The sequence below is a fragment of the Puntigrus tetrazona genome, chromosome 9, assembly GCF_018831695.1.
Source record: "Puntigrus tetrazona isolate hp1 chromosome 9, ASM1883169v1, whole genome shotgun sequence".
NCBI classification, from domain to species: Eukaryota; Metazoa; Chordata; class Actinopteri; order Cypriniformes; family Cyprinidae; genus Puntigrus; species Puntigrus tetrazona.
This window is the reverse complement of record NC_056707.1, coordinates 15,117,164-15,132,984: the sequence shown is the minus strand read 5'-3', so window position 1 is coordinate 15,132,984 and position 15,821 is coordinate 15,117,164. Positions and strand designations below refer to the sequence as shown.

General features: G+C 38.0%; 1 protein-coding gene across 9 annotated transcripts in view; it reads right to left on the bottom strand.

Moving 5' to 3' along the window:
- Positions 1 to 15,821, bottom strand: part of dachd (dachshund d) — a 103,136-nt gene that overhangs the window by 11,135 nt on the left and 76,180 nt on the right. For 3 of the 9 annotated variants that reach the window (XM_043248905.1, XM_043248904.1, XM_043248908.1), the window contains 2 exons: positions 7,352 to 7,396; positions 562 to 707 (listed from right to left, as the gene is read on the bottom strand). In XM_043248905.1, coding sequence (XP_043104840.1) covers positions 562 to 707; positions 7,352 to 7,396 — 191 coding nt within the window. The remainder of the gene's footprint in view (positions 1 to 561; positions 708 to 7,351; positions 7,397 to 15,821) is intronic. The other 6 variants (XM_043248907.1, XM_043248910.1, XM_043248911.1 and 3 more) reach the window with 3 other exon arrangements.

Sequence of the window (15,821 nt, the reverse complement as noted above, 5' to 3'; positions counted from 1 at the left end):
GTTATGACACATGACGTGATAAGATCATGACATGTGTCAGCTGGCCAGTCCACGGTGGGCTAAAATAAAATGTTACTACGGCAACCAGCTGATGGTCTGCTAAAATTCAAGCGGAAACTTGATGAAAATCTTTTATTAGAAATACCCTATAATTGAATTCTGACTTCATTTATGTGTATAGTATGTGACTAAAACTAGAAAGTCTAAATTTATTTATCATTTATCATTCTGGGTCATTTCAATGTTTGTTTAGCAATTTGGTTTATTTGGACATTACTTTTGGATGATGCTTGATCATTTTCTTGGATGTTTCATCTCATTTGTTAAAACAGTCACGACTTAATATCATTTTCTCTTATATGCTGCTTAGCGTTTTTTCATGCTCTGAGCTGGTTTTAGCTGATCTTATATTCGAGATAATACTTTTACTCTAAAAGAAGGTTCTTACTCGCCATCAAGCATTTTAGTAAACCATCTGAATCGACCAAAGAGAACTGGGTAAAACTACTCAAGGTATAATTCACCAGCTACTAAAGATCTTCTGACGGAGAGGTCTCTTACCTGTATGTTAGTCAGAAGGGTCTCTATAGATGACAGGCCATCAGGGAAGAGGAAGGGTGAGGGAAATCCTGGAGGTAAGGTCTGACCCGCCAACGAGAGCCTCTCATAACTGTCTCTTGCTGTTGGAGTGCACATGGGGGTTTCTTCTGGTGGCAAACAGAGAGACATACGCATTCAGCACAACAGATGACACACTCCATGTAGTACTCTGCTGTAAAATAAATCATTATTTTCCAGAATTGGTGTTTATACACCCAGATTGTTTGTGAGAGTAAAATTAACATCTATACAAGCATGCCCAATCAAGCACATATGATTGATAGCCCATTCTGTCAGTGTCACACGGCACTCTATTATTGATGCTTCTGTATTTATAGCTGCTATAAATGCTTGACTGAGTTTACATGCAGATAGAATGAGAGATTCTTAAAAAAAAAAAAAAGAAAGAAAGGAAGAAAGAAAGGAAAAAGAGTAGGCATTTGCATTTTTGGAAAGTATATGTTCTTGGTAGCACTGAAGGCACGGACATGTTGGGAGACAAAGCCTACCCTTTCCATATGGCACGAAAACTCTCTAATAGGAAAAGACCGCACTCAAGCAGATGCATATGGCAAGCTGAGATTATCAAGGGCCCTGGCTTCTCAACAAAGGCCATATGGCACAAGGTGGTGAACCCTCATTGACCATGTTTCAACACTACTGCCGCCCCCTCAGCAGACTGGCAATGCCATTTTGGGCAAATGAATTAAACCCCTCAAAGGAATCGGTGCATAAAAAATCAATACGATTGGATGAGATTCAAGAGGCACCTGGTAGAACAAAACAGAGGAGTAAAATAAATATCATTTATTCTCTCTCAGTCGATGGTTGACACATAAATGTGCAGGTGTAAAATGTCACAGGTGGGGCTGCAGTTAAAACCCTCTGGAAATAAAAGAAAAAGATTTTATGTCTGCCAGACAAATAAAAACAGGGGCTGGCACATTAAAGAGTATATATTTTATCACCTAGTCCACAGGGACTTCCTGCTGAATGTCATAAGGAGAGAAACGCTGGGATGAGCACTGTAAAGTGTGGAGCATGTCTTTACAAACAGCTTTCCAAGATTAATCACCACGTCAACTTGTTAAACATTATGCGGGTAAATGAAGTAATCGAAAAGTACCCTGTGTTAAAAAAGAAATAAATGAAAAAAAGAAATCTTTATAGAGTAGTAAACGGTTATATTACAATCAACATGTATTGCATTTACAGTTATGCATCTGGCAGATACGTTATTTCAAATACATTTTTTTGGCAAGCTTGGTTTTGCTGGTTCTCAAAAGAACACATGCACTGCAGTATAAACATTTGATTTTTATTTTTGATTTTTATGATTTTTATTTACAATTTTGTATTTTATATTTAATAATTCCCTGAAATAGAATTGCATTTAATAAACTCAGCATAATCATTTAATCTGAATTCAATCTGTTGCTATTATGACAATGTTTTAATTTGTGTGTGTGTGTGTGTGTGTGTGTGTGTTCTCATCATTCTTTATTAAAATCCATCTTTATTCAATTTGAATATCATGATTACTATTCAATTTTGTCACTATTCTTTATTGAAATCTGAATAAAGATCTTGAACTATTGAACATTTTTCAGAGACTATTTTATAAATAAAGAATGTTTTAAAATAACACAATTTCAACATTTTAAATGATTATACATACATTTTAGATTAAAATGTCAGAAGGAACAAGTAAGGATGCAACAAAGCTAACTAATCGAATGGTTCGACTAATTTAAAATCATTCTGGATTCATATTCTGTAACAGTCTATTGTAAATCATTGAGATTTGACCCTGCATTTGACCCTACATTTTTTTCAGTTATAAGCCAGATCTTTAACCACTAGGCTACACTACTACCTATACCTAAAAAAGAAAAAAAAGTTTTCTATTGCTCAAGAGTATGTGAGCAGCATCAGAAAGAGAATAATGTGAGTGTGGACACCGAGCAGATGTCTGGTAGGGTTGAAATGTAAAGTAGATTCCTGCTCACTTCCTGTGAACAGCCACCAGCGCCTGTCAGTGCCCTGATGACATCATCTGCCATTCATCAGTTCCGTTAGGGCAGACCTCTGCCATCTGCTGCACCGGCCATCATAACTCTACATCTATCTCTGCACGCGCACGCACGCACACACACACACACAACACACACACACACACACACACACACACACTTACACTTACACACAGGCCATCAAAACTCCACATTCATCTTAACAGCCACAGCCTTATACAGGCTATCATAGGCCTGCATCCATCATACACGCACATCCATACAGGCATCATAACCCCTGAATCCATCTCCGCACACACATGCACAAACATGTACACACGGACTATCATAACTCACTTTAAACCACACAGGCCTGCGCTGACACTATCTTCGCGCTGTCAAAGCGTGCTGCCAATCACTGGAGAAGTCTCAGACAGCATTCTGTCTGCTACAAAAACGAGACATCACAGAGGCCATGTCACCTACTACCACAACTCAACTGGATAATTCAGACAGACTAAAAGGCAAGAATGTCTCAGAAACAAATTCTATAAAGCATGTATACTGTATGCATTATGATTATCTATAACCCCTTTCAGGCTGCACGTTTGTCCCAGAAAATTGCCAAAGTGCCTTCAGAGTGAACGCAAACACGTCCAGGGATTGATTTCGGGGATCGATCCCGGGTTGGGACCTAGTAACATTGCCGGGTTCAGTGCCGAAACAAGCTCTGTGTGAACAAAAGCCGGAGCCAATGCCGTAATGGATGTTGATGACTCTTTGAGCGGGTGTTTTCAATAATACAACCCTGCCGGGCCAGAGGGACTAGTCTGTGCTTTAAACTCAGAGAGCGGCGTTCACCTAAAAATACCTAAATAAACACAAATATGAGCAAACCGGACTGCAGCAGTGACCACGGAGCTCCACAGTATCTGCGCTAAGGTCGAGATCTTTCACCAGCTGAGTGGAACTACTTTACACGTCACGTGTCATTCCGGGAACTTTAGCTATGGTCACACTTCAATTTGGGCATGCAGCTGCAAACATGGACGAGCCATGTTTACCTTCGTAAACATGTGAACAACTGAATATTATGCAGAAAATTAAAAACAATACAAAAAGTAAACATAAAATATAAACTAACATAAAATTTAGCACCTCCTTCATTTTTGCTAGACACAAGTCACGTGAAAACAGAAAGGTCACGCCGTGGACAAACTGCATTGACGGGATGCAATTTCGCAGGTCAGAGTTCACCGAACTTGAACTTTGGAATGCAGCGGCAACTTTGCTGCAGAAGCTTGGATTTCTGGTCTGTCTTTTTTGCATACTTATAAATGGAAGTCAATGGAGCAAAAAGTGCAGTGTGACCGTACCTTTACGGGTTATGAGTGAATGCACTCACAGATTTCAGGAAATCGCTGGCAGTGAGAATTAAGCAAATCTAACGATCCGGGAACAATTACCCGTGTATTTTCTGCAATCTCTGTGTGAAAGGGGCTTATTGGAGGTGAACAACATTTCCATACTATTTAATTCAAACTTCAAAATTATAATGTTGTGATGCCTAAATTTGTGTTTATTTTAAATGACAGATTTTACAGTTTTACTTGAAATGTTAACAAAACATTCTAAAAAGCATACATTTTAGCATTCATAATTGATCTAATTTGTTATGTAATTATGTTTATACATATAACATGGATGTCTAATAATATATTAAACTTTATAAAAATCTCTATATTTATATATATATTTATTTAAATAAAATATTTAATTACATCTATAATTCTTATTAATTCATTCATTCCTTAATCTATAGTAATAATAGTGTGGAATAAGCTATACATTATGGTTTATAAATTTAGGTTAGTTTGTTTAAACCAAATATGTAGAAGGTCCAGCATGACTGAAAGATTTGTTGATTTTAATATGCACTGAGCACTTTTTTGGCATAAGTATAAAGAAGATTGCTTAGTATTTCGGCATGAAATCCTTTAACTTGGACACATAGCACATTAATTTCAAGAATTTAGGTTTTTTGCTCTTTAGTTAAACTAAGTGTGAGCAATATTTATTATTTATTATGTATTCTATTTTTACGAGAAATCATCATAAAGTGCATTAAAATGCATTAAGAATACAGTATAATTCATTTTATAAACAAGAAAATTGTTTTTCATGCATTTCAGTTTAAGTACCAAACCCCAGAATCAAGCTCTCATACAGAATTAATATGTGTTTATATGACTCCCTAAATCATGCACAAACACGGCACGGCTTGAGGAGCCCCTCTTCTGCCATCAGTATTCACTAACGCCAGCCAAGGCTTGGTAACAGCTGGTCCTACATTAATTAGTTTAAAGTATTTATTTCAACCATCTCAACAGCAGATTGCGGCAAAACATAAGAGATTATTCCGAGCATCTGCAAATGCCCTGGAAACATCCAGCCAACCAACAGTTGAATATCAGCTGCCACTATTAAGACTTTACGATTCAAAATTCTTGGACGGAGGAAAGGCCAAGAGGAGTGCCGGGAATCCGTGGAGGGTCTCCTCCAATCTCTCCCCAATTTAACTAGCATTTTACTCCAGTTCATTACCGACAATGGGCGAACGACTAATGGATGCGTGTTTGCTTGCAATCACACGTAACAGGAAAAAAAAAATGAAGTAAAGCTCTTTTTAATGCTGTTGGATGGCATCGTTTTGTGCCATAATAAACCGGTTACGAAAACAGAGTGAATTATATGAATTGTATGCAATTACTACATCGTAGAAATATGTTTTCTTCTCTTTGTCACATTCGTGGCTCTGATTCTTTAGATGCCAAACATGTAGCGAATCAGCAAATGAGAAACAATAGAGGAGAATTGGATGTCAGAAGCCTGTATTTGGTTTGCAGCCACCGTAGTCCTGGATTTAGTGTTGGCATTAATAATACATCATTGCTTAAACCAACTTCTGCTTTAGACTCAGCAGGGCCTCGCCGCAAACACAATACTGGATCACAGGGTGGTTCATATTGCTTTGTTACTAGGAAACAATCTGTCATGCATTAGAAAGCAAACAGCACATTTCATCTCAAATGACCAATTCAGCTCTCAAATAACCGAAATTTGCCATTTTTTGGTCAGTCTCCATTTACATTAGCCACACTTGAGTGCAATTGTGTCTGTGAGCATTCTCTTGTTTCGAACACTCCATTTTGGCCTGGCTATAGCTGTTTATTTCCTGCCATTGGTCCAGAATCATTGACTTGGACTTAATTACAGTGCCAGACGCCAGCATGATGAAGAGAGCGAAGGAGAGCTCTGCGTTTTCCAGGTGATATTTCTCCACCGGGGCTGCCAGCAGCAGCTGTGACAGGTCCGTTTGCAGCTTTCTGCCTCAAAAAAAAAAAATCTTTATGAAATCCTTTTAGGTCAGCCGTGTCACAAATAACATTTCATGCGCAACTGTTTCGCTGGATAATAGGAGCCGCAAATAAAAATGGGACGCTGTAAATACGACGCATTTGGAATGAAATGCCATAATTTAAAACAACGCACATACTCGCAATCACACGTAAACATGCGCGCACACTCGCGCTCGCCATCCCTCCCTCCCTCCCTCCCTCTCTCCCGTGGCAGCAGTGGGAGTCCTTGACAGTGTGGTAGCAATGATAAATCACCTTTCCTGTTAATTCTCTCAGTCCTTATGTGTTGTGCCGCTAAAAACAGGGGCTCAGAAATCGACTTGACAAACTATGAATGTAAAAAATATCACTTGGAGGGATCTGGGCTTATCTCCAATTTACATGTTATTAGATTTGTATTGTGAGCAGTGTTCGGACAAGACTGCGCTGAGGAGAAAGGGAGAGTGGAGAAAAAAAAATACTTAAGAGAAGATAAAATGTCTCGAACTCCTCTCGAAAGCCTTTGATATCTTTGATGGAAAGTCACGACAAGGAGAGCGTAAACCACTCAACTGATTTTTAATATGATAGACAAGGCACTCTGCGATGAATTGAGCGTAAACCTTGGGAAATTTAGCAACATTCTTTCAATAAATAGCTTTAATTGACCTTGGGAGCTGAAAATGTGCCATATGTTGCAAGTTGCAGTGTTTGAATTGAAGTCCCAGCGGACCTTTCAGCTGATTTCTCCAATGAAGGCACTGAGCCGGAGGATGGAGAGAGAGAGAGAGAGAGAGAGAGAGAGAGAGAGAGAGGGGGAGAAAGAGGGAAAAGCATTGCAGCATTTGGCTAGCCAGTCACTGTGATATATTGACAGGTGAAGCCTGTGTCCTTGCAAACCTGTGTTCCTCGCAGCAGGAGAATTGAATGTTTAAAACGTGGAGGATGTCAGTTCTCCTCTTCGCAAAGGCTGCCGCTGCAGCAGACAATTACATTTTATTTGACCTGCCAATGGGGCTGAAGAAGTTGCCTCCTTCCAGGGGAGTGGTTATGACCTTTCAGTCTCATAAATGGAGACAACAGCGCATTACACAGGGGCTAATCTTTAAAACTGCATCGTCTCCTGTCTTCTGCATTCCATTAAATATTTCCACAGCAAACTGTTTTTATTGACCTAAACCAAAGCTTATATAGCCTACTTTTAAAATGTCTGTGCCTGACTACGTCCATTTATTTAACTGATCTGTGTGAAGAAGATCTTTAAAAAATCCAAAAGTATCACTAACTTTGAAAATAACAATAAGCATTGAATATAATAGCACCAAAAATTTTTGTACATACGAGTTACATATGACTTTATTCCCCTCTTTCCTCTCCCACTGCTTCCTGTCAACAAACAAACAAACAAACACAACAGTAAATAAATGTAAGGGAGAGCAAGATTTTAATTAATAAGCAGTATAGGTAAAAAAAAGCACAAGAAGACAAATGTCTTTGTCTGTGCTCTTAGTAAGCAAATATTATAATGAATTTAAACTGAATTAGAATTGAGGTGGAAAACAGAATGTAAAATTGTGATTTGAATTTTAATACAAGAAAGAAGAATTTACATAATTTGGAATTCAAAGAAGAGTAATGTAACTACAATTTTAACTAAACCTTGTTTAACTAAACTCTAGTTCTTTTTATTTATTTTTTATAAACTTGATAGGCAGAATGAAAGATACATAGACACAACAAAATTGTACAGAGACAGATAGATGAATGGAATAAATACATTAACAGTTAAGGCCGCATCAGAAATTTGTGTAGAAGGACAACAACTAGATCTGATTTAGATTCCCTTAGATTCCCTAAAGGAAATATCAGCACTCACAAGGCAGCAAGAGAAAATATCCAATTTTAGGTAAGCTTAGATTTAAAGCTTTGTTCCGTGCAAATGACCCCTTACCAGACAACAAACTCCTGAACCAGATGTTTGAGGAATATCAATATATTGCTGCATTGCGAGCACTGTAACTAAGGCAAAAAACAAAACAGAAAAAAAAAGAGAAAAAGACATAAGAAATGAAAGGGAAAGCAATTCGATCTTAACAGCACATGCAGACACAGTCAGAAATGTGTGCTGTGATCCGTAGTGGGCAAATTCCTTTAGAATGACTTAAAGGTGCATATGTTGTGCATATGGGCACGGTGAACACAGACACTATGGCATACGTGTTACGGAAACACAGCTATCTACCGCAGAACCGCTAACCCCGCTCACACCCACTCAGCTTTGCTCTTTTCTGCTCTTTAATTCCAAGATGAAAATTAGCCATTACCAAATTCCTGCTGAGAGTCAAAGTCAAGTGCTGGAGTCGGTCGGCCCTGGATTAACAGGTAACATTTGGCTTGGAAAGCCTTATCTCTGAGAAATGCACTGTGGTGTTTCTCTCTCTCTCTCTTTCTCTCCACTAATGTTCCCTACACTTAGAGATTAAATCGCTTGCTGCACAAACCCATTTGAGAGCACAAGGAAGGTGAGGGGGATAATCAGCACAGGCACTGGGCCGTGTTTCCTAAACGCGCTCCCAAACATTACTGTGCACGGGCATAAAATTAGCGGCGGGACCTTAAAACGCTGACATTTCGCATGACTTTTGGGAAAGTGACACCATCATATTTTCTTGTAGGATATCATTAAATTTCAACTGCCCTGTGGCAGAGACTTTCCATTAATAACCAATTCTGTGTGTCACTCCGCGCCCCTCTTCTGAAATAATGAGTCCTTTGGTTTGGCTTAATAAATTGAAACATATTCTCAAGGCCACGCTGAAGACAGCCGCACAGATGGGCAGGCGAAGGGGAGGAAATCTTCATAAATCCTTAACTGTCGCACACGGTCAGGGATAAAAACAAAAGCAGCCTTTATGGTGAACAGTTCAACACCAGAGGGGAAAAAACAGGCCTTGTGTGGTTTAAACTGTAGCAGGAACTCAAACCACAAACTGTGAAGATTATAAGACATGTTCACAATGCACAAAATCTAAGATCAAATAAATATTGGAGAAAAATGACTTTAGTAATTATTTGGCTATTTCTTTCTGTAAACAACTAACAGTTTCAGCAAAAAGTAATACATCTCAGTGCAGATTTTCTATTAATTTATAATAATCTAATCATTATAACAGGAGAGTCAGATTAATGCATTTTTTATCAGTTCAAATAGATCCGTGGTTTTGTGGTTCAATCCTGTTTGCCCTTTTCTCAGCATTTCATATTTACAGTAAAGTACTACAGTGTAGTCTGGTAACATTTTATAATATTGAAAGAAGGCCATTTGGTCACACTTAATATTAGGTGGCCATAACTATGTCAAATAAGTACAGTGTACTTATTGAGTTCATATTGTGTTACTTCTGCTGCTATTGTGGTGGGGTATGGTTAAGGTTAGGGACAGGTTTTGTGGTATGGGTAGGTTTAAGGGTGGGTTAAGGTGTAAGGAATGGGTCAAGGCATGGGTGCAATTATAATTGCAATTACAGAAATTAATTACAGCTGAAATTCTATATATAGGTGTTTTTACAATGTAGAAACATGTATGTACACAATAAGTGCATTGTACCAAATTGATTAGTAGACAGCCGTTAAGGCCACCTAATATAAAGTGGGACTGACTCTTTAATAGTAACCAACAATTCAAATTCTGTCTTGAATGATTTATGCTGTCATTCTAAAACTATATTTGTACCAGAAATTACATTTTTAAATGTTGACTTTTTGACCAAAAAATTATTGTCAAGAGGGTCCAAAACAACATTGGATTCATTGGACTTTCATTGCATGAGGAAAAAAATTAAATAACAGAATTAATTTTTCAAAACATATTCTTTAGTGTTCCACGGATTCATCTTTAGTCATTCCATGTTCGGTATCAAATATTCTTTTATTTTCTGGTGGTGGGCCATACAGTAGTGGCAAAAGCGAAGAGTCCCTGATGCAAACCCCAGCAAAAGAAGATATCTTGTCTTTTTATACTGCCCGTGTCATATTTATTGCATAAAGGTCAGAGTGTTCATTTGTTCAAAGTCAGCGTTTTTCCACGCTCCTCCATGTAATAAATGCAGAGGGGATGTCATTATTGGACCGCTGAGGATTAAAGGCTTGACTGCCTGTGATGACTGCATAAAAAAGGCCCTCCACTACTTTTGTTTCTTCAAGAGAGCGTCCTACAGGAAGACCGCTCTTGGTGTACAATGACAACCATCGTTGTCGTAAACAGACACTCCTCAAAGGTAGATGGAGCATTGGTGAGAGTGGGTTGTGTAACCCGATTAATAAAGGTAAAGAAGGATGAGTAACTAATGCTCTCAAAGGCCTTTGAATTAATTGCCTTTTGAAAAGCAAATGTATTCAGGACTCGCATGTAGTGGAGGGTCTTGTTTACTGTCTATGTGGGGGGTAGCAATCATTAAGGTCTGGAAATTGAACATGTTGCTTTTTTAGGATGGGGGCGTTATTATTAGCATGCATTACAGGAGGAATCCGGCCAGATTGAGTCTATTTATTGATCACTGAAAGCACACCTGAAAGCTAGATTACTACAATCACACTCCGGGAAGCCTCCTGTGCAATCTAGTGCTAATCATCTCTAGAGATGGGTACGTGCGAACGTCTTTATTTATTTTTGTTAACGGGAATTGTCTCAGCTCATATCTGGTTGAATTTTCTACATCTTTCAAGAATGAGCGCATCGGCGTCCTTACACAGAAACAAATGCGTTTTGGTGCCAATATGTAAATGCTTTCCACATTTTACACACAATGACATTAGAAATTCAAACAAGGAGTAAAAATCCCGACATAATCAAAACGCTTTGATAGAACAAGCACTCGAACACTGAGAAATGGAAGATAGTCTGCAGTCTGATCACAGTGGAGTGCGTTCCGTCGAAGACGGGCGGACATATTAATGTGATTCGCAGCAATCCTACAGGGAATGAGGATGTTTGGGGCGACAATCGACTCTGGCACTAATCCAGGCTCTATGTACTGAGCCGCTTTGGAGACTGAAGATGAAAGACAAAAAGAAATGTAAATGTAAACTTTTTAAAAAGCAGAGCTTAGGAGCCCCCCGTCTGACGCCCTCTCTCTCTGTCTCTCATGCCCTCGTGAGCAGAAGAAAATGGATGCAAATCCATTTGCGTCTGGTTCACAGCTATAAAAAAAATACTTAGGGTTTTTAAAAGCGGGTGATGTGTTAAACGTGTGGAAATCTGTTTTGATAACATTATTCATAACACTGGCTTTGCGCAGCTTGAATTAATAACACTCCATTTACAGATGGTAGAAAGCTGGCATGGTATTTCCAGTTAAAGAGATTAATTTTTAAACACCTAATTGACAGGCCGGGGTTAGGCGGGATAAGCAACAGCATCTCCGGGCCTGTGGCTGCAAAGTCAAGGTGACTGGAACACTTAGGCGAGCTTTCAAATACTGCGAGAGAGAAAAGAATTAGTCCTCCCGCAGTTTTTCTCCTCCCCCTATTCTCTTTTATTAGGAACGATTTTGTTCGCAGTCAAAGGATATAACAGCCCTAAGTATCCGTTGATAATTATGGAACAGAGAAAATTTTTAAATTTGACACACTTTGCCCTAAACTCAGCAGCTTAATAAGTGAGCACCACTACTCTGTGAGTGCTCCAATGTGACATTAAAGGGATAGTTCAACCAAAAATTAATTTCTAACGGCCTTGTGTCATCCCAAAACTGCATGCTGTTTTTTTTTTTTTTTTTGAATATGGGAGATGTTTAAAGTGAATGGGGTCCAAACATCAAAACAAAATTATCCCTTTATTAGGAATTTTGACGAAACTACAAAGTCAGCAAAACATCTTTTTTAAATTGTTATGTCTGGTAAATCCGCTTCAAAACACGTTGTTTACAAAACACGCAAACCAATGATCTTTCAGATAAATAATTGTTATGTCTAGGACGTCGGGGTTATAGAAAGTCAGGGTCAGACTTACCTTAACACAACAGTTGTTTTTAAGCTTTTCGCATTTAGAATCACAAATGAGCAGAAACAGCATTGCTAATTGTTACATTTCGTCTGTCCAAGGGCAAACAAATGATAAATTTGTTCACAGCAGTGCGCATACCGTTAAGGGCAGATGCTCAGATATGTACTTAGAATTCACAAAGAGACTGTCCGTGCTGCATATGGAATCTTGTTTATTGTAATTGCCCTTCTAGTGCAAAACAACAAAATAAAAAGTCGCTGGCAAACTGAGAGAAAGAAAAAAGGTGGAACTAGTCAAAAATGAAGCCCTAACCCTCCGGGCCAGAAGCTGCATCTTTTCTTTTTATCAGAGCAGGTGTCTCTGCAGCACATTGCTCCCTTTGAAATGAAGGGTAACATAAAACGGCCCTGGCGTGTTGTGATGGACAAGGAGATTTCACCTTCTCTAGTGAATGATAATACATTATTAAATTTGCCTCTCTGCTCGCGAGATACTCTTAGCTGACCACAGCATATTTATCTCTCTATCTAAGCCTTACATCTTGGCAGGAGAAAGCATTCTGTCACTTTTAAGGCATTTCAAAGATTAGAAAGAACCACTTGCTTTTCAACATTCCTAAAAGCACTGTCTTTCTTGTGGAATGTGATTAGCAGTCCATGGTATCACGTAATGGAACATTCATGAGGGAGAACAAATATCCAAATGAAGCGCCGTGTCCTGGAGGGACGGCCCACGTTTGCATCATCAGCACTATTTGTTTCGCTGCTCGCAAACTTGATTGATCCTCTATTGAATGATTTTTTTTTTCTTTTCACCCCTTCATTTCGACAGAACACACTGACAAGTTGTTTGATCATACACCGTGATTGTCTGCCAAGTCACATTTCAGATCCCCATGGCTAATGATCCAGCCTTTTGTCTTAGGAAAAGTCGGCAGAGTCAGCACAAGCCTCAGTCCGTTTCACTTTTGAAGCCAGAACCACAAGGACACTTAAAAAGGCTATAGAAAACATGCTTGGAAAGCAAGTGTGTCTGATGAAAGGAGAATGTGCAAGTTTACCGTGATCAGACGTGGAGTTAAAGAACCGGAGGTCTATAGTAAGTAACATGTTTGCTAAGCAAAAAGCAATGTCTCTATAATGATGCAAGATGGCGGTCATAAAACTGCCGGACCGGAAACATTTCTAAACTATGTATCTATTGTATTACTTGCTCAATAGTTTTGGCTTCTGCTTTCTTTCTATAACAAACCCAATGATCAGACACCTGCATGCATTAACAGAAATCAGTGTAACATATTACAAATAATGAGTGTTAAGCAGTCAATCAGAAGTAGAGAATAATTTATAATACCTTTTAAATTTACACCATAATGTTTAGCAGTAATACATATAATAGTCAGTTACTGTTTCTGCCTCAGAATAAAACAATAAACAAAGACATTTTCAGTTGATTTACCAAATCTGACAATGCAACTTGCAAATCTGTCGCAATTACCTTTTTTATCTGAAGCTTTGTCTTCCATAGTTACAAGTACACTTCCATCTTAACTTCTGCATTTACAGACAAATACACTGGAAAACATCTCCCTCTCCCATAATCATGGCTTTAAACATGTTATATGATACAACATCATGCTGTTTACTTTGCTCAAAAGGTCTATAGGATTTGTACAATTTCCTGCAGTACGCTAAGTGAAATTAGCCAGATTATTTCTCAAGCGTTACGCTCTAAATGAAATAAAGCCTCCGTCCTTGGGGTTTGTGAAGACAATTACATCAGCAAAGCAATCTAATGAGTTTCCATTCTTGCACTGCAAGAACAATATCTAATTCTACCATATGCAAAAAAAAAAAAAAAAAAAAAAAAAAAAAAAGGCAGTAGATTTCCCCACTCTCTTCACATCTATTAAATTTGATGTCAGGAAACGTAAAAAATCCAAGACACATCTGCAAGTTACAATACACAAACGCAATGTTACATGCAATCAGACTAACCATAAAACAAATGAAAGCATGGTTTTTGTACCACCACACATTTTTTGTTTTAAATTATTCACTTTTTTCTCTTTGATTTCAGTTTTTAAAAGCATAGGACTTTTATTTTCGTGTCTTTTGATGTTCTTGGGGATGAGGTATTTTATGATGAAATCATATAATAGCTAACACATGCTTCGCCATTCACTGACCAGCTGGCAAATTATCGGAGTGATACTGCGGCTGCCATGCTCCATTATTCATACGACTGCATCTTTGCGCTTGTCTGTTTGGCCAAATCAGATCCGTTTATTCCACGCACATTTAATGCTGAATTCAGAGGAGGGGGTGTACACATCAATCACCCGCATAACCGAAGTCATAATGTACTGTCAATAGAGAGACTTGTGATGGTACGGTGTTGCTTCAAAGTTTCACAATATGCCTGTGATGAGGATGTGGTCATTTGTGAATTTGAATAACATGGTAACTACGAAAAGGGGAAAGGGTAATAATCGTATAGACTTGTCAAATGGAGACATCAAGATACTACTTCATATTAAGAGACTAAATGATTTTGTGTTTTCGAAGCACAATTTGAAGCATTATTATAAAAGGTGGTACAACAAAGTACTGGAAAAGTGCTTGTGCATTTTTACAATATTACGTCCTTTACACAAATCAAATTTTGCATAACTAAACACATGCCACGGGGCATCAACATTACATTGCCACTCATCAATGTCATCAAATGTGACTCATCTGTGATGATCAATAATACAGGAATAATTTATGTGGGAGCAGCTCTCATTTGGTAAAAATAAACCTCTACCATTCCTTTGGGCAACAGAAACTGTTTGCAGTTATTATCCCATAAATTACTCTTCTAGTGTTGTTATTGTGCGCCGCTTAGCTACAGCTCCCACCCATATGTGGATATATTCACGAGCGGCTCCCCCAAGGAGAGGAACCATGTTAAATGTTTGATGTCCAAAATGAGTTTACTGCCAAAGGCTTTAGAGCCTTTCAAATTTCCTTGTTTGTCAACTACCTGCTGTTTCACAAGAGCGAGGCTTGTCAAAAACAATTCTGACAGATTCCCTTTGTGAAGCAATTCAATTAGTCCAGACTTTATAATAAATGTGAGCGAACTGTTTGCTTTTTTGCTTCACTTCAAGGTGAGACTCCATTTAAAGCTGACTAAATTCTAATGCCAGAGAAATGTTGGCAAAAAATGACAAAGATAAAGAATACCATACAGCAATGATATATTATTATTAATATATTAACACACCATTTTTTAACTCAGAGTGGTAACATTTTGGTAATATAACTTAAACTGATTGCCTTAGGCTTTGTTTATACTTTGGCTCTTGATGCCCAATTCTGATTTGTTGATTCTTTGTCTGATTCTATATCTGTTGCCCATTTTTTTGGTTGTCTGTTTAGACAGTTTTTTTAATTGTGACCCATATCTGATTTTCCATACCATCGGAAACATTGTGACAACGTTGTTGTCATTTACCGCCTCCATGCACGTTGCTTCTACTTCACGGCATACGTGACCAAATTTTAGAAATTTTTATTTTCATATTTACTGTTGATGATTTGTTGGAATCTGAGACAAATTTACTGAGCTACAATCATTTGAGGTTGATAGAGTCAGCAAAGTTGATTATAAGAAAAATAAAAGTTTTCCTCATGTTCTTTTCTTATTAATGATTACTATATAAATAATCGCAATATAGCTATTTTGGCAACGCTTTCTACGAAGCACGTATTTATAATACATTATAAAGGTATTCTTAAGGCACTATATTGAATGCATAAT